General features: G+C 41.1%; 2 protein-coding genes across 16 annotated transcripts in view; one reads left to right on the top strand and one right to left on the bottom strand.

Moving 5' to 3' along the window:
* Positions 1-1379, bottom strand: part of Dnai4 (dynein axonemal intermediate chain 4) — a 73156-nt gene extending 71777 nt beyond the window's left edge. For both annotated transcript variants that reach the window (XM_057785099.1, XM_057785100.1), the window contains exon 1: positions 889-1379. In XM_057785099.1, coding sequence (XP_057641082.1) covers positions 889-935 — 47 coding nt within the window. In that variant the 5' untranslated portion in view covers positions 936-1379. The remainder of the gene's footprint in view (positions 1-888) is intronic.
* The window catches only part of Mier1 (MIER1 transcriptional regulator), a 52343-nt gene continuing 35763 nt past the window's right edge, over positions 1153-17732 (top strand). The window contains exons 1-5 of one of the 14 annotated variants that reach the window (XM_057785103.1): positions 1153-1294; positions 2309-2409; positions 5216-5250; positions 15582-15606; positions 15735-15771. In XM_057785103.1, coding sequence (XP_057641086.1) covers positions 1234-1294; positions 2309-2409; positions 5216-5250; positions 15582-15606; positions 15735-15771 — 259 coding nt within the window. In that variant the 5' untranslated portion in view covers positions 1153-1233. Of the gene's footprint in view, positions 1295-1541; positions 1580-1718; positions 1841-2308; positions 2410-5173; positions 5251-6360; positions 6512-6913; positions 6930-15581; positions 15607-15734; positions 15772-17732 lie in introns of those variants that run through there. The other 13 variants (XM_057785102.1, XM_057785106.1, XM_057785105.1 and 10 more) reach the window with 13 other exon arrangements.

The raw sequence follows: 17732 nt of genomic DNA, 5'->3' as shown, positions 1-17732 counted from the left end.
CCAGCCCTTTTCAATCCAGTTCCCTGCCAGCCAGGGCTACACAGTGAGCCCATATCTCTAAATATGCACAAGAACAGACACACATACATAAAGATAAAAGCAGAAAGCTAGCCACGAACCTAACGAAGAGCAGGGAATCAGTGGTGTCCCGGCAGCTAACTGAAGCATTTCAAACTCAGTAAGTGGTCACTTAGATCAGAGCTGGTGATGGGTCAGTTAATCACAAAAGTGTAGACTGACTGTCGCGGGCTATTGGAAAGCATTTTAGTGAAGGGGAGGATGGCATAACGGCGGAGTACTACAATCAGGGCGAACACAAGGTTCTCTCCCAGGAACTCTCAGTGAGTTCAAACAACAAACGATTAACCGGGCAGAGCACTGAAGAAAAGATGTGGCTGGTTTGAGAAGATGACCCAATGGCTGAAATGTGCGACCATGGATTGGGGAACATTTTAGTGGACCTTTGAGGAAGCACTTTCAAGCTCTACGTCACAGGAGTCCGCCTCTGTGCTTTTCTTCTGGCTTAGCAGAATGTTGTAAGCGGTTAAGAGTCTTAAGACAAGCTGACAGGAGATGAAAATAAAAATCCTCGGCTGGCAAACATATTAAAATTAGCTTTGGTTGCTCAGAGAAACCAAGGAGCACGAGCACAGCAAGAAGGCTTGAAGTTGAAAGACCAAAGGAAAGCCTACAAGCAAAAGCACTTGGAAGCAAAGGAGGCAGGGGCCGAGCACCGCAAAGGAGCTTCTATAAAGACCAAATGAGGCCAAAGGAGCCGGAGCCGCCTGGGGGCTCCGCGAGATCGAATGCGTTGGGAACCCCTCTCCAAACCGAGGGGCTGCCTCGGAGATCTAGAAGAATGGACCACGGATCTAGTGCGGAACTTACGCGGCAAAGCTGGCCTGCTTGCGGGTGGTCGTTGGAGAGCCGAACATGGTGGCGACCCGCAGACTAGGGCTCGGCGCCCCTTCCCTAGCGGTTCTGCTGTGCCCGGACCCCAACCGCCCGCATCAGCGGCTTGGGAATGTTTGCCGGGCGTCATGGTGACCGAGGAGCCGGCTTAAGAAGCGGCCGCGCGGTTGGCTGGCCGCTCGAGGTGGAGGAGGAGGGCGGAGGCGGAGGGGAGGGCAGAGGGTTGGTGGAGCTGGAGGAAGCTCGGGCGACGACTCGGAGGAGGCGGGCGGCCCAGGCCCTAGGCCCCTCCCAGGCTGTGAGTCTCCCGGCTGCAGGCGGATGGATGGGGCGTCTCCAGGCGGCGGCGGCAGCAGCGGAGGCGGCGGCAGCGGCGGTGGCTGTAAGTGCAGCCTCCACAAACCATCCTCCCCATCCTTCCGTCGGGAACCGAAGCTCCAGAGGCGCCCGCAGTCCCCTTTCCTCCGCTTCCCCTCCCCCACGGCAGAGCGCCGCCCGGAAGACCCCTGACTTCCGGGGCGGGGCTGCCCGAGCTTCTGAGGGACGGGCTGGCTGCTCGGAGGCACTTGCCTCCTGGTGCGCACGCGCAGCTTCTGCCCCTCCCCCCCGCCCGGTCTTTCGGCCCGGTCTTCGCTGCTTCCGCGGCACGCCGTGACTACGCTGCGGAGTGAGTTCGCCGGGCGGGCAGGCCAGCTTCCGCCCTTTTCGGTCGGCCCTCGCTCCGCGGCAGGGGTGTGGCTTCCTAGCCACTCCCCCGTGGCTCCACCTCTGTGCCTCAGATTTTCCCCAGCTGTCCCAGCCAGTTGAGGGCTCTCTGGCAGAGCATCCCCTGAGGTGGTGGGCTCGACCTGGGTCAACCTGCCATTGTCGGAGGGAGCCAGTGGGCGAGAGACTGGGAGACGGCATTGCAGGGAACGAGCCGCGCATGGTGCTTGTCTCCCCGCGAGTGGCCTTATTCTTCTAGTTTGTGATGTAGAGGCTCCTGGCCTGACGCCCATCTCTGGTCCTCGCTTGCTGTGTGACCTTGGGCAAGTCACTCCCTCCTTCCCGGGCTTCAGTTTTCTTATATTAAATCTCCTCGATGTTTGTAATTTTGCAGAAGATTTTATGCAATTTTAAAACTGGCTAGGCTTCTGAGTCCGCTTAACTGAGATGACCCGAAATTGACTAAACCTTTCTTACATCTTGGGTGAAATTCGGAAACCTAATTATTGGTCTCCTTTTTAATCTTTAGCATTGCTTACAAATTGCCGGACTCAATTTTTTGTGTTTTCTTTTTGGTGAAACCAGGTTGACCTGGTTATCAGGCATCCTTTTGAAAATGTGAGACGGGGTGAGCTTGTGGCAACACTGTTTCTCTCTCGTCCCAACTGAGGCTTTCTTTCCTTTAATCCAGATGGTGTGGTGGCTCGATTCTCCCAGTGCCTGGCTGAGTTTCGGACGTGGTTAAGAACCAACTGGTTGAGGTTCAATGCAGACAAGACGGATGTGATGCTGGTAGGCAGGGGCACAATTGGAGACGAAGGGAGGGCAAAAGGGAACTCCCTCATGTAATAGGAACATTATGATTACTGTCTGTTCGGGTGTTGTAGGACTGCTAATGGCCACCCCTTTCAAGACTTTGGGGTGAGATAAAACTAACATCAGCGGCATTAAGAATTATAAATACAAGTTTGCAACATAAAGATAAAATGGGGCCACTAAATGAAATTGTAGGGAAAAATTATGAAAGGAACCAAATCTGTTCTTTGAAGAGCCATTTTTTTTATGCATTTTAGGATGGCATTCATAAGAGAACTAACGAAAAGATAATTGCGGTTGCATAGTTGTGGAGCCTCCGGATGTACTGTGCTCGGCAACCTGCATTCTGCCTACTAAAGTCAAGAGAGATCCAATCTGTCTCAGATGTCACTTGAGACAAGTTTTGCTTGCAGGTAGCTTGTCATCACATGTACTGTGGAGGCTATCATTCCTAGATAAGTTTTGGGAAATAGTTTAGGAAATAGTCTCCAAAGAGGACTCGTGGACTTTGAACATTTTAAGATCGTAGGTTATGCTATGGTCATCTGCCTCAGTCAGAATTGTTACAGATATTTTCTGGGTGTGCTCTGAGAGTTACTTTTTGAATTGCACAGACAGTTGTGCCTACATAGCAGAAATAGTACTAGTTTTTGAGTCAGGTGTTGGTGCTGAATACAAGGTTATACAATCTTAGGTAAATGTAAGCTATCAAAGTAGATTTTGTTGATTGAGGGACTGATTGAGGTATAATTACGAACCTAAGTGTATTTATTAGCAAGTAAATATCTCTGGAGAGTGTGTGCGTGTTTGTGAAACCATGCATGCCGGTGCAGCATGCATGCACTCATACATATGCCTCTCACAGCTACTATTGTTGTTTATAACTTTATCTTAAAGATTTTGAGCTTGAACCCAGGTCCTCACATGCTAGGCAAGTATTTTACCACTGAGCTATATCCCTAACCTTCATTTAACTTTTGCATGGAGAATTCAGTAATTGGCATTAAAAAGAGATGTTCCCGGATAGAATAGTTGTGAGGAATAGTTGTGAGTAGCTTAATGTGATAAAAATTCATGTTAATTTTCTTCAAATGAAGGAGACTCTTTAGGTTTATTTAGACCTTATATGGTGTTTTTTGTTTGTTTTGAGACAGAATACAAAAACTTTGCATAAGAGTTGGAATCAGCTACATTATTTTTACATTAAACAGTTTAATATAGATTTCTAACAGTTACCATTTTGGATGTCACATTAATAAATTCTAATGATTTTGATCAGGTTATTGGTGAATTTTCTTATTCATTTTACTTTGCTGTGCCCTGCTTTCAGATACATGTTTTTGTTAGCCCAAGTATGAATTGAGGGTTTGCATTTGAGTACAAAGAAGAGGTTTTTTGGGGGTTTATAGAGTGCTGAAGAACTAGGGGTGATGGGTGATAGCGAGGGAGCAGCTCTGGCCTTTCAGACAGGGAAGAATCAGCCAAGCATTTGAACTGTTTCTGAAAGGAGCAACCTCTTCAAGAGGTACAGTGAACCTCTGAAAGTATGTAAACACAGGCAGAGAAGCGTGGAACAAGGAACTCCCTGGCAGATCCTACCTTAGGCAAGGAAGATAAGGCCCTATGCAACAGGAAGATATCTGTAGCGAGTTCTTATACCTCTGACACCTAAGGAGTAAGTCAGTGTCTCCAGAAAGACATAGCTTTCCTGAAGGTGGTACCTGAGGCTGGGAACAATGGGATTGTCAACAGGAGGAAATGCAAGGGTGCCGAGTGCAGTGGTAATGTGTTGTGTACTACCTACGGTATTGCAGCCATTTCTCCTCATCTCCAGAATGTCTAGAAAACACCACACTCCAGCTTCCAAGAGGAAATTTGTAGAGAGAATTTTCCCCAACAAAATATAATGCCATTTTCTTATCTATGGTAGAGGCTATGTTACTATCTACCTTCAAACTTAGTTTTAACTAACTAGTTAGAATTTTTAAAGTGATTTTTCCCCCCTGGTGTTTTGTATGAAATGTTTCCTTTTAATGTTACCTTAATAAAGATATGCCAAGCTTCAAAAAAAAAAAAAAAAGATAATGCCATTTAAAGTTAATAATATTGATTGGCAATATCAGTTAACTTTAAGGCCATTAACAGTAAGATAAAGTGCCTATTCAGAATGTTGCAGACTTGATTTTCTGACTTTGAGGACGTGCTCCATAGCTTAAGGAATCTGAGTCTGTTCTTTACCACCATTCAGATTTTTGTTGATTGATATTTTAACTGAAGAGTCAAAGACTCAGTGAACTAAAGCAAGTTATGCCTTTGAATTAAATATCAACAATAGTCCAGTTTTCCTTTTAGTGGCCAGCTAAAATCCATGTGTATTTTAGTGCACAGTCCTCCTTCATCACCGGGCTAAGACCTTCTTTTTACCTGTGCCCACGTCTGGCCCACACATGCTCATTGTTCTTTGCCTTTAGCGGTTTTCATTAGTGAGAACTATTTGGATAGGAACTGACATTTTAAAAAAGTTCAAAGAATTTAATAAAACTATGTATACATATATACACATGTATATAATTACCTTGCTAAAATATTTATTTCCCTCCAGGAACTTGTGGGGGGAGGAAGCTTATGATCTTTATAATAAAGTGAAATTACTGTACAGTGCAGTTAATGGTAAGAATTGTTTGTAGATGTGGGAACCTTAAAGTTTTCCTTTCTCTTCTTTCCCTTGCTTTTCTTTCAGTAGAAAATGTGCATCAGATGTTTATGTTTAATTGGTTTACAGACTGTCTCTGGATTCTTTTCCTGTCAAATTACAAGGTAATGTCCTTTCACTTAGCAGCTACGTCATATACCTGTAAATGCAGTTGATTTATGTACAAATTGTTATTGGGCTTAAGACTTGCAGGTTCATGGGCAGTGTTTAGAAATGGGACAAGACTTGGTGGAATCTAGAATTTTAAGGAAATAGAAATAATTTAAGAAATCAGCATCCCTATATTGCATTTTAAGTATGAAGCTTAAGAAAGTTATGTGTGTACACATGTATTGTTAATCATGGTGTATTACTTAGAGGTACTGAGTATCATTTAACTGATTTTGGTAGTCATTTTGAAGCTTCATTAAGAATCCTTAATTGTATATGAAAAAAGCTGGTCGGAAAAAAGCTTTTTAAACTTCTGGTTTAGTAAAATATCTTACTGTCCATTTTAATATCAGCCATAAATCTATTTTAGTCAGCATTTACTTTAGGAAATTGGAATAAATCATTGGCCCTGGCCATTATCAATATGGAGCGCAAGGCCGGTTAGCAACCCTAGGCCAGTGCATTAAAACAAACTTTTTGCTTGCAGGTATTTTAAGTATTGCAAGTAATTAGGTTGTGTCTCCATGCAGTCAAATAGACATAGCCATCGAAGAGCAGCTTTTCATTACTTTACATTAGAAACTTTCGTGTAGTTGTGCAAAAATTCATCTGATGTAGAGCTGTGTTGCTGTGGCATCGCAAAAAGTGAGGAAAATGTGAGGTTGGAGGATGCGAACTATACCTCTGCCCTTCTTCCTTGCATTCTGCCAGTTTGGGCAGCAGGGCTTTTCTTGTTGAGAATCACCAAGGGAAGTATTTGTCAGAGCGCGCTTCGTGACACTGCTGTTGTCTCCGGGAACAAATGTTTTCTAGCTAACACACTTCGGAAGTGACCGACGTGTAGAATAGGAGGTAGTTTTCGCGTACTGCAAGAGTGCCCGGCGGGGCCCTCTCCCGGACCTCACGCGCTCTGCCCCAGTACGGAGTGGCGGCTCTCGGGCCCGCCTCTCGCGCGCTCCCCGGGGACGGCGGCCGCGGGGCCGCGCGCTCCTTGCTTGGCGCGCGTCCGCCGGCCTCTCCCCTCCCGTCCCGCCGAGCGGGGCGCCGCGAGGGGGCGGAGCGGGGTGTGGTGGCGCGCTCGGGCGGCTCCTGCGCGTTCCCGCCGAAGCGGCGGCGGAGACAGCGGCGGGAGCCCCGCGGCCCAGGCGCACATCCGGGTTCTGGCCGCGACCCGCCGCGGCGATGTGACCCGGTGGCGCGGCCAACATGGCGGAGGTAAGAACGAGCGCCCCTCCCCGGCGGGGTCTCGGCGGAGGGCTGCGGGCGGGAGGCGCGGGCCTGCCCGGGCCGGGCCTGTGGCGCCGCTGCCCACCTGTTGTCCGGCCGGGCCTCCCGCCCGGGCTCCACGGAACTTAGTTGGGCGGAGAGGCTCCGTCGGACTTGGGGCAGTCGGGAGGCGGCTGCTGCGTGAGGAGCGGGCGAGGGCGCCCGTCCGGAAGCCGCCCGTGGCGCAACTTCGCCGGCCGGCCCGCCCGCGCGGCCCGCGGACTCCAGCCTGCTCCCGCGAACTTTCTTCCCTCCGAGCCTAGACGGCGCTGCGCCTTCCCGCCGCCCGTTGGCCCGCGCTGCTGACCTGCGGTCTGGGTGCAGGGGAGAGCAAGCTGACCCGCTGCCTTTGGTCAATGTAGCATAGGTGAGCAGAATTTAACCCAGTAGGCCCTATGCTGACTCAAACTGGGAATTCTGCCCCCAGGCAGAACCTCCAAGTTTCTTTTCCACCCTCCTGAAGGGGCTGTTTGGTTTTGTTTTTGGTTTTGCTTTTTAAGGAAAAGAAAAAAACTTACAAATCAAAGTTTCAAAACTGCCTATTATTTATTTACCCATCATTTTTCTTTTCTTGGAGGAAACTTTTCTTGTTTCTCTTGTCCCCCCTGATTTGCTATAGGATAGAACCCAAGGGTCTTGAGCAAAGCAGACAAGCAAGCAAATGCTCTACCACTGAGCAACATCCCTTCCAGCCTTCGCTTCATTTCTAGTAAACAAGTTCCTGGTTCGCGCACAGATTGGTAGGCAAACAAGTTTGTTTAGGAGTAATTAGGCCTTCGAATGTACTATAGGAAATTTTAACATCGTGTCTGGTTTTAAGCCTTTAAACATCCGTTGTCTAGTTTGCCTTGTTTAATTTTTATCTGTGAATATCGTTATTATTTATATCCCCGGAGTTCACATTGTTATTTTTGGGCTTTTTTGGATCTCTATTGAAGCAAATCGAGTAACTACTTGTTTAAAAAGGCGAAACAGTTGCCAAACATTTCCATATTTTTATGTCAAACGCACTAAAAAATAGCTTGAGGAAGTGATTTTATTTACCACTTAGCTCTCAGTGTTCAACTCCTTCATTTGCTAAATGAAGTGGCTAGTGATTACTTTTGTTAATACATAATATCCTTAAATCTTAAAATAGAGAGACATAAGATGGTAGACCTTTCCTGTACCAGTCAAGCTTCCTGGAATCATTTTTAGGGTGTTAACTTGTGCTTCTATTATAGAATTGCCTTCATGAAGAAAGAAGAAATTTTTTGTTTGTTTTTCGAGACGGGGTTTCTGTGTACAGCCCTGACTGTCCTGGAACTCACTCAGTAGACCAGGCTGACCTCGAACTCACAGAGATCCACCTACCTCTAAAAGGTCGTGCCTCGTCACCTGGCTGAAAGAGAGATTTTTTTTTATAGTAGTAGGACTGCTTGCTGCCCTTACTGAAAATACTTAATTTTACTGATTTACAGCAAGAATGCATTATGTCTGTTTTCATTTCTTTACCTGTTCATAGTTAAAGGATTGCAAAACATGAATTTAGTGACCACAGTAATTTTATTTCACTTAAATGTGCCTGGGTTTGATCCACTAGCCTGAGTCTGTTCCTGGACGTCCCTCCTGGTGGGGTCTGACTCCTGTGCTCCGAGGAGGTAGACTATGTAGCTGGATTGTCAAGCATCTTGTCAGATGACCATCCCTGGATTCCCCTCTGCTGAAAACCCACTAGATTGCACAGCAGGAACACACTGCTGTGCTGCGGCCCAAAGTTTATGTTGTTGTGTAGTGCTATCCCACAGCAAGCTATTGAAAGTAGCTTTGTGTACAAAAATACTGAACCGTCAGTTGACTTCCTGCACAGTGAGAACGTTATTTTGTTACATTAGCATTTTTTGTTTTAGAAATGAAAGGGGAGAGGTGTGCTGCAACTGGCTATTTCTTGTTTTCTAGTTGAAGCACTCCTAGGTATTTCATTCTGTGGAGATGGAATTCTTAGGATTTGAGGAATACATGAATAGTTTAATTTCTAGAACTTGACTTTTGTTCTCGATGCATTTGTTTAGTGAACTGGAATATCTATTATAGTCTTTGAGTGTTTATAGGTTCTCTTTGCTTTGCTGTGTAGGATAGAACCCAAGGGTCTCGTGAACTTAGAGGAATGTAGGAACTTTATGTGTCACTGAAAATATCCCAAAATATGTGAAGTAACACATTTATAATTTTCCTTGTCTTAATTTTTTAATAATTGGGTTTTTTTAAAGAACAGTTAATTTTGGAAAAGAAGTTTGGTTAAAAATGTTTTTACTTCTGTATAGACTTAATAGGCTTTTTTTAAATGATGTATGCAGTAAAGAAATTGCATTCTGAACTACAGTGCTTTTGAATAAGAAAAACTGAGGACAGTATGCATTGCCTTGGTAACTATGGGGGAATTGAAGCTAGCTCCACACAAAAATTTAAGCATTCTGCTTGTAGATTTACGTTGTTGTTTCCTATTTCAGAGAATGATCTTGACATTATTTTCCAGAAAAATACTTGATTTGTAACTGTAAGTGGCATTAAATACAATTGTAATATGTAATAGTTGGTTTTTTTTTTTTTTTGATTTTCGAGACAGGGTTTCTCTGTAGCTTTTTGGTTCCTGTCCTGGAACTAGCTCTTGTAGACCAGGCTGGTCTCGAACTCACAGAGATCCGCCTGCCTCTGCCTCCCGAGTGCTGGGATTAAAGGCGTGTGCCACCACCGCCCGGCTAGTTGGGTTTTTTATATGCTGATCTGGCCATCTCTTGAGTTTATAATAGAAAGTATATGCTCAGTGGTTCTTCAGTTGTGGTCATGTGAAACTGTATTTCGTGTACACAGAAGAATTCGCATATGTTCTCCTTAGTTCTTTTCGATAATATCTCCCAGTGCTTATCATTTCTTATGATTCCTTACATGGGCTTACTAAAGGAGGCTGTCCTGTTACACGAAGAGGAAGGAAATTACAGAGTAGTCACAGTTCTATAAAGTCAGTGAGAGAAAAAAAAATAAGAGGAAGGAATAGTTAGTTGATCCTTAGGGCTTTATAAGGAATGTGGTGCAGGGACCTTTGTGGACAAAGAATTTTGTCATTTATTTCAGAGTATGTAAACATACAGGGCTCCACTCCCACACCCCCATTTTTCCAGACAGGGTTTCTCTGTAGTTTTGGAGCCTGTCCTGGAATTCCCTCTGTAGACCAGACTGGCCTTAAATTCACAGAGATCTGTCTGTCTCTGCCTCCCAAGTGTTGGGATTAAAGGTCACCACTGCCTGACCATACAGGGATTCTTAAGGGGAAAAAACAGCCACGTACAATTTAAGATCTATTTTTTTTCACCTGAGCCTTTCTTCTATAATAAAATATTTAAATAGACTTGCTTAATGTATTAGTTTAAATATTTTCAATAATGGTACATTTATTTACTATTATATCCATCCATTTCTCAACATAGTCCTTGTTTAGCGTTATTTGAGATTGCTTGGATTTTGGTTTGTGGTTTGTTTTTTAAGGAAATTGGATTGTGTTGTTTCTCTTCAGTGTTAGTTTCTCCTAATAGCAGTGAATTTAAACTGTAAACAGTTCTCTATAGTGGTGATGAGTTTTATTTTCTTTGCTTATTATTTATTTCTCAAAGCTGTCCAGAATAGTCGGGAACTCCAGTGCTGCATGAAATTCTTGTAACATTTCATTTGTGTGGACTAAGTCAACACACTTGATAACCTAGGTGGGGGAATAACAGATGTGAATTCATTTAAAGTAATGTTGGTGAAACTAATCTATTTCCCATATAATTTAGATGCATACACTGCCAGTGAAGCATAGTCTGTCTTCATAGAAATAAATCGCCATTTAAAAATTTCTTGCTTGATGTTCAGAACAAATCTCGTGTTTTTAAAGGATTAACAAATGGCCCCAGAATTCATACCAGAGACTAAACCGTTGCTTGGATTTTTCTATGGCTATGTAATTGTTAAAGTGTGTGTGTGTTTCTAAAGCAGCTTTATGTCCATTGAGCTTACCTTTTCCTATAGTCATGTTTTTTTTAAAAAAAAATCAAGTCAGAAGACAATATTAAGCTTACCTATCTTTTAACTGCATTTTGGGTAATTCGTAATGAAAGTAAGCCTAGGTTTTAAAGGAACTTAAATAAATTCAAGGCTTTTCATCATAGAGAAAATGAAACTGATCAGCACTTATGCACTTTGTCCTACGTAACATAATTAGTCTGTGTAGCTCAGTCAAGTCCCAGACTTGTGTGTTCCTGGTGCTTGTCTTCCATAATGCCATTCTACCTTGGGAAATATTGCTGCTGCAGTAAATTTCCTAAGTTCAACCTCAGGTAGTCTGGAGACGAACAGCGTTTCTGAGAGTAAAGACGGGTTGAACTGATCCACATGTGTATGGAAGACGGTGGAGTGGGGAGCCTTTGACACGGTATGCCTGCAGTATGCATATGCATCCTGGAATAGACTTCCCTAACTCCAGCTCAGCCTGTTACCTCCATTCCTTCATGAATCTGTTTTATCTTCTATCCTCCTAAGAAAGTAATGGCAACACGTAAGAAATGGTGATAGATTTGTTTTGAGGGGGGAAGTCATTTCTTTTTACTGAAGATCTAGTAAATACTTTGAACACATTAATTTTTGTGAAAAAAAATAGTATTCTGTTTTTTTTTCCCCTAGAGTTTGTCTTTGACTCTCACAAATTAGGGTTTTCTGTTTTAGAGAAGTGCTAACAAGAATTGAAGACAGTTGAGGCACTGAGGTTAGAACAGCGACTTAACCAGCTGTAGAGCACGGTGGTATACAGGAGCAGTTTAACAGCTGCTTTTACTTCAGCCTGTTTTTTCCTTTGTCTTCTGCCTAGTTAGTTTTCTCTCCCACATAACATGTGTATACCAAAAATTAAACTAACTTTTAAAGATTATAATTAAGAAATAGTAAAAAAAAAAAACAAAAACAAAAAAATAGGTTTTTTGTTTCCTTTTTCTTTTTTCTTTTTTTTTTTTAGGTTTTCAAGACAGGGTTTCTCTGTGTAGCCCTGGCTGTCCTGGAATTCAGTCTGTAGACCAGGCTGGCCTTGAACTCTGGTCCGCAGATCTGCCTTCCTCTATCTGCCAAGTGTTAGTTTTAAGCAGCACTAGTGTTTTGTTTTAAGAAATTAAGAGATTTATGATCCTCATTTTGTCTTTAAAAAATGAGTAATATGTGAAAACAATTGAAAATTCCAGCAATACGGAAAACCATAAAATGGGAAAACCCTCTGCTTACCGACTCATTCTCTGAATATTGGTGTTATTATTTTTATTAAACTCTGTTTCTTAGTCTTCTTATAACTGAAACATACAGTCTGTTTCATCGTTATGTTACAGACTCGTGGTGTTAATGTTTCTTGGAAGAAGCATGTATCATTTCTAAAATTTCCACCTAACTCTTATCTTTAAACAAGCAACAATAATAAATAATACACACACATATTGATATACACCTATATGTGTAATACTAGGCTATGTTGATGTTGGTTAAAGATCTGAATTGTTGAAGTCATTCATATTTTTAATAATACTGTTAGTATTTTAAGAATATTTTATTCCTCTAACTTTTTCTGTTTATGTTCATAAAAATAGATATTGTTCAAAAATAAGTGCTTAATTTACTTATAGTTTTGTTTCACCTTTCTCCTTTTTTCTAACTGACTGTAATATTAAAAGGTAAAACATCCAAGCTCCTTTGGAGTAGATTGTTAAGTCAAGACTAGTTCCTAAAGAAACATAACTATTCAACAAGAAAAATAATCAATTTGTTTTTATATTTGAAGCATGGTTTGAGTTGGTAAGAAAGATTTTAGGAATAGAGAGTAGCGAGGAAGGAAGGAAAAGAGGTTTGACTTTGTCTTAGCGGTGTGAGGTGTAGCAGAACCTTGAGTGAGAGGCTTCCTCAGCCGTCTTCATCACGCCACGAAACCTTCATCTTTTCAGTGCATAGCCTGAGTTTGCTGCTGTGGGAAACAAGTGGAAAGAGTAGGTGTTGATATTACATATATGATTAAAATAACTCCACTTGAGAATTGTAGCACTGTAAACATAAATTGTGTTCTAGTATGTCTATAAAAATGCTTTCATTCTATATTGAAACTCCTGTGTGATAATAAACACAACTTGATCATGAATTATTTTTGTCATTTGAATAAAAGTAGTAGTCACAGTAAGAACTTTTAAAATGCTTGTTTTCAGTGGTTAATCTTGATTTGATTGGATGCAATTAAGTTACAATAAACTAATCTCATCCTTTCCTCCTAAACTGATAAAATTTTATTTGTGACATAAACCACTAAAAATAGACACTTAGCATGTCCTGTTCCACTCCAGCTTGTGAATGTTACCTTCCATCTAGCCCAACATGTCTAACAGAATATTAGCTCTCTTTGAACATTAAACAATGTGTTCAGGGGAGTGCCCTCTGCTTCACAATACTGCCAGTCCTCTAAACACAGGCTTCTTATGGAATAGTAAGTATTTGGGGCCTTTTTAGAACTTCAAGCTGGCAACTATTTGCTGCTAATACTCATCAGTGTGGTATTGTTATTTACTGCTGGTGAAAGGCCTGTCATAAACTGAAGTACACAGCTTCCATATTCAGTATCCTATTATTGATAATAGCTAATGCCTTTAAACATGTTCATGTCCACAGTAGTTATTTTCAGTCAAAAGATGCCCCCCCCCCCTTTTTTTTTAAACACAGGGTCTTACTATGTATTTCTGGCTGGTCTAGCACTTACTCCGTAGACCAGACCAGCCTCAGCTCTTCCTGCCTCCCGAGTACTAGGATTAAAAGTGTGCCAACAAACTTTCAGAAAACTTTTTCTTCTTTAATCAGAAGACTATGAACATTGTAATGTTAAAAAAAAATTATGTTCAGGAACTGTTTCTCTTTTAGTCCTAATCCATAAGAAATTGTGGTTGTTGTTTATGTCATGTATATTTGCTTTAGACATTTACTTAAAAAGGAAAAGGGGTATGATGAAGCTTGTCTGTAGTACTTATCAACTTGGCAACAAATGAAGTCATTGAATGATGTAATTGTCCAAAGGTTAGACTTACAGTTGGGATTACGATTTTAAAATGTTGATTTGCTGGATAATAGCTATAGTGTCTACCTACACCCATTTCACGTCAGAACTGTGTGTTCTGCCCTTTTTATGGTTATAGTATTATTTCCATGGCATCCTACTGTCCAACTTCTCATCAGAGAAACCAACTAAACAATTCTATTAACTGTTCTGGCATGATAACTTTAAAATAATGGTGGTATGGTATAGGAAATAGATAATACTATGTGTAGTCGGAGGCTGCTTGTTCGTTCCCGGCCGCCCAGACCTGAAATAATCACACAGAAATTGTATTAATTAAAACACTGCTTGGCTAGTCACTTAGGCTGTTGCTAGCTAGCTCTCATATCTTAAGTGAACCCATATCTATCATTTTGTATTTTACCACAAGGCTTGTGGTTTACCTCCGTACTGGTGCGAGAGTGGCTTTCTCCTCCAGTGGCTGCATGGCGTGTCCCTGACTCTTTTTTTTGTTTGTTTGTTTGGTTTGTTTTTTTTTTTTTTTTTTTTTTGGTGGTGGTGGTGGTGGTATTGTTAGAAAACCATGCTGAAGGGATGAACTGTTCTCTTACTAAAATTTAGAGGTAGAAATTGAACCACTAAAAAAGTGTGCTTCAAAAGAAGCCAACATAGGTCACTACTGGAATCTGGAACGCTGCCCTTAGAACAGTACCATGATGTAGGCAGGTTTCAAAATGGAATATAAATGCCTCATAGAGATCTGTCTTAGAGTCCATGGCTTTGAAAATCAACCACATTTCCCCCTTTTTTAAAAAATTGCCTTACTTCTTGGCCCTGTTGTGTTTAGCAGAAGAAATAATCTTAGAGTATGCTCTTCTTTTGCCAGTGACTTTTTCCTTCTCAGAACATCCGTGGGTAGCTCTGGCTGAACTGGCATTTAAGTTCTCTTAAGTTACTGAATTTGTCTAGAAGGAATTTATGTTTGAAGATGACTTGTTATAATTGTAAATTACCTGAATTGAGATAAAACAGCCACAATGTCAAGTGGCAATATTAGTAAAAGTAGTTGCTACCAATTTTATCTTTATATTTTTCCATTTATGGTTGTTAATGAGTGGTACAGTGATACCTGTAAGTTCTGCACTTAGTTGGGATGCTGAGGCAGGAGATGATGAGATCAAAGCTATCCTGGATTTTAGAAAGATGTTGTTCTTCTAGAGGGTGAGGTGGGGGATATAGCTCTTGGTAGAATACTTGCCTAGCGTGTACTTGTTTGAAGCTCTGGGTTCAGTCCCTAGTATTGTGGTTGGGGGAATGTAATTGTTTCTATCTCTTTTTTTAAAAAATATTTATTTATTTGTTATGTATACAATATTCTGTCTGTGTGTATGACTGAAGGCCAGAAGAGGGCACCAGACCTCATTACAGATGGTTGTGAGCCACCATGTGGTTGCTGGGAATTGAACTCAGGACCTTTGGAAGAACAGACAATGCTCTTAACCACTGAGCCGTCTCTCCAGCCCCTTGTTTCTATCTCTAGTTTCACAATTTGGTTTTTGTTTTGTTTTGGGGCTTTAAAAACCACTGGTAATAAATTTTGTGTATGGTTATTTCAATATAAGTAAGATAAGAACTATTTCTGGAGATTTTAAGATCTAAAACCATGCCTCTCTTGTCTGTGTTTTTAAGGACTGTATTTGTTTTTAAAATCAGAATTAATTTCATTTTACTATTTTTGCTTCTAAATCCAAGAGGGTTTTAGATTTTTCTTTGGGCTTTAGCATAATAGAAGGGAAAGATTATATAAAAAAAAAATTTGTTTTGTGTTAGACATTAAAACTTATTGTAAGTTTTTGGTGTCACTAGTCATTGGATGCTTCTTAAATGCTTATGAAGGTACATTACACAAAATGTTAATTTATTTTCTTTTCCCTTTAGCCATCTGTTGAGTCTTCAAGTCCAGGTAAGTATTTTTGTGTTTTTATAATCCTGTTTGACTGCTTATCCTGTTAGTCGGCATAAATGCTAGAGGAGCTAGACTGGCATCTGACTTGCTTTTCTTCTGAATGCTTCTATTTTCTGGGGAAAAAGAAATGGATGAAATGTTTGACTGCCCCTGAAAGTCCAGGTGAGGCTGCTGCAAGTCCTTCCTAACTGTCTGGGCTTTCTTTTCTCTTCTCCTCTTTGACCTTCTTTCTTCTTGTTTCTCTTCCACTCTTCTCAATTGCTTTATGTATTTCTTATAGTTTAAAATTGTTGTTTAATTGAAAACGTATATGAAATAATGCTTTTGAAAACGAGTCAGCTTACAGATACTCAGAACATTTTATTTGATAAAAAATTGTTAGTATATTTACCAGTGAAGGACATAGTAAAATAAGCCTACCATTCAGCAGGGGAGTAGGCATCAGAAACAAAAGGAATTTATTTGTAGATTTGAGTAGGATAGGTTGTATATACTCTTAACTGTTCATCCTGGATTTTTATATTCTTCCTTCAATACTGCACATAATTTTTTGTTCCTCGGGAGTCCTCTAACGTTTGTTTTGTTTGGAAATATCTCACACATTGAATATTTAGCAATGATTAGCATCACATTGCTGAATTTTGCTTATTGAAACTATTGTCATTTATATTGTAATTTTATTTTGGGGGGTTTCATTCTTTTGTGGGATGGTCCTCCCCCTCTCCCCCCTGGAAAGGGTTTCTCTGTGCAGCCCTGCATGTCTTGGACTTGCTTTGTAGACCAGGCTGGTCTGCTTCCCAAGTGCTGGTTAAATGCGTGTGTCACCACCACCTAGCTTGTATTGTAAAATTTTTTGTGTGTGTGATTAACATGAATAGTCTTTCTTAATAATCTAGGAAGCTTTCCATGCACATAACTTGTTCTGTTCTAGAGATTGGATTAAAGTACTAAATAACTTGAGTATTGACTTTTCAGTTACTCTTATCAGTTAAAGAGAGTTTGTCTTCTTTTTCCAGTATGCCAAAGTATATTGATCTTTGTAACTTTTTTCTTTTAACTTTGTGGTTTATAAATTAGTTCAGGATAGTAGGAGTTAGCAGTTACATGAGATCAGAAAAGTGTATTGTTTATAGGGTATAGAAATATTTCCAGTACTTTTTTTTCTTTCAAAACTTCAGGGGGCTGGGAGAGATGGCTCAGTGGTTAAGAGCGTTGCCTGCTCTTCCAAAGGTCCTGAGTTCAATTCCCAGCAACCACATGGTGGCTCACAACCATCTGTAAAGAGGTCTGGCGCCCTCTTCTGGCCTTCAGTCATACAGACAGAATATTGTATACTAAATAAATAAATAAATATTTTTTAAAAAAACTTCAGAAATAAATTTGCAGAAAAAAAGAAAATGGATTCCTTGTGATTCACTAAGCTTTAGAGTTTCTTTCAGGGCATTCATCAATAAGTATATAAATATCAGGGCCTGTGCCAGAAGGAACATTTGTTGCTATGCAGTTATAGAGAGTTACTAAAGTTGATAGAATTAAGGATAAAGGACTCATGTAAAAAATACTGTTTAACTGTCAAAGGCTGCTCTTCATAGCTAGCAGTCATAGTCACATAACTTTGCTAAATGACTCATCTATAGACTCAGTCAGCATCATCCAATGTGCAGGCACAGTACAAAACCCTTATATGTGAGAGGGAGGTACATTGTAGTCTAAAGTTATCTTTATTCCTTTAAAAAAGATGATCCAAAAGTAGATGACAGAGTAGTGATTATCTTAACTCCCTAGCAAGATACTTAACTTTTACAAAGCAAAAAGATATACTTGAGCTTCCCCTCCAGGAAATGGTCCTAATAATGGGTCTACAATCTGGCAGACAGTAATGTGATGGTTACTTGCTACTTTTGCAAATAAGGTAGTAAGAACCCATGTAAAACAAACAGCAGTTTAAGGCAAGAAGATAGTTGAAATTGCAAGTCTATATGTGGAAAAGGAGTTGAAATTAGAAGAGCAGCTCCTTTACGCTTTGGCATTTAATGTAGTGGGGGAGTGAGATGACAGGTCTTCAAGTAGAACTGTCTGCAAATGATGGCCAAAAACTAAAAGATCTCAGGTAAGTAATACGA

This window comes from Chionomys nivalis, chromosome 11 (assembly GCF_950005125.1).
Source record: "Chionomys nivalis chromosome 11, mChiNiv1.1, whole genome shotgun sequence".
Taxonomy (NCBI): Eukaryota; Metazoa; Chordata; class Mammalia; order Rodentia; family Cricetidae; genus Chionomys; species Chionomys nivalis.
Note: the sequence above shows the minus strand (reverse complement) of the source record. Positions and strands in the feature narration are given on the sequence as shown.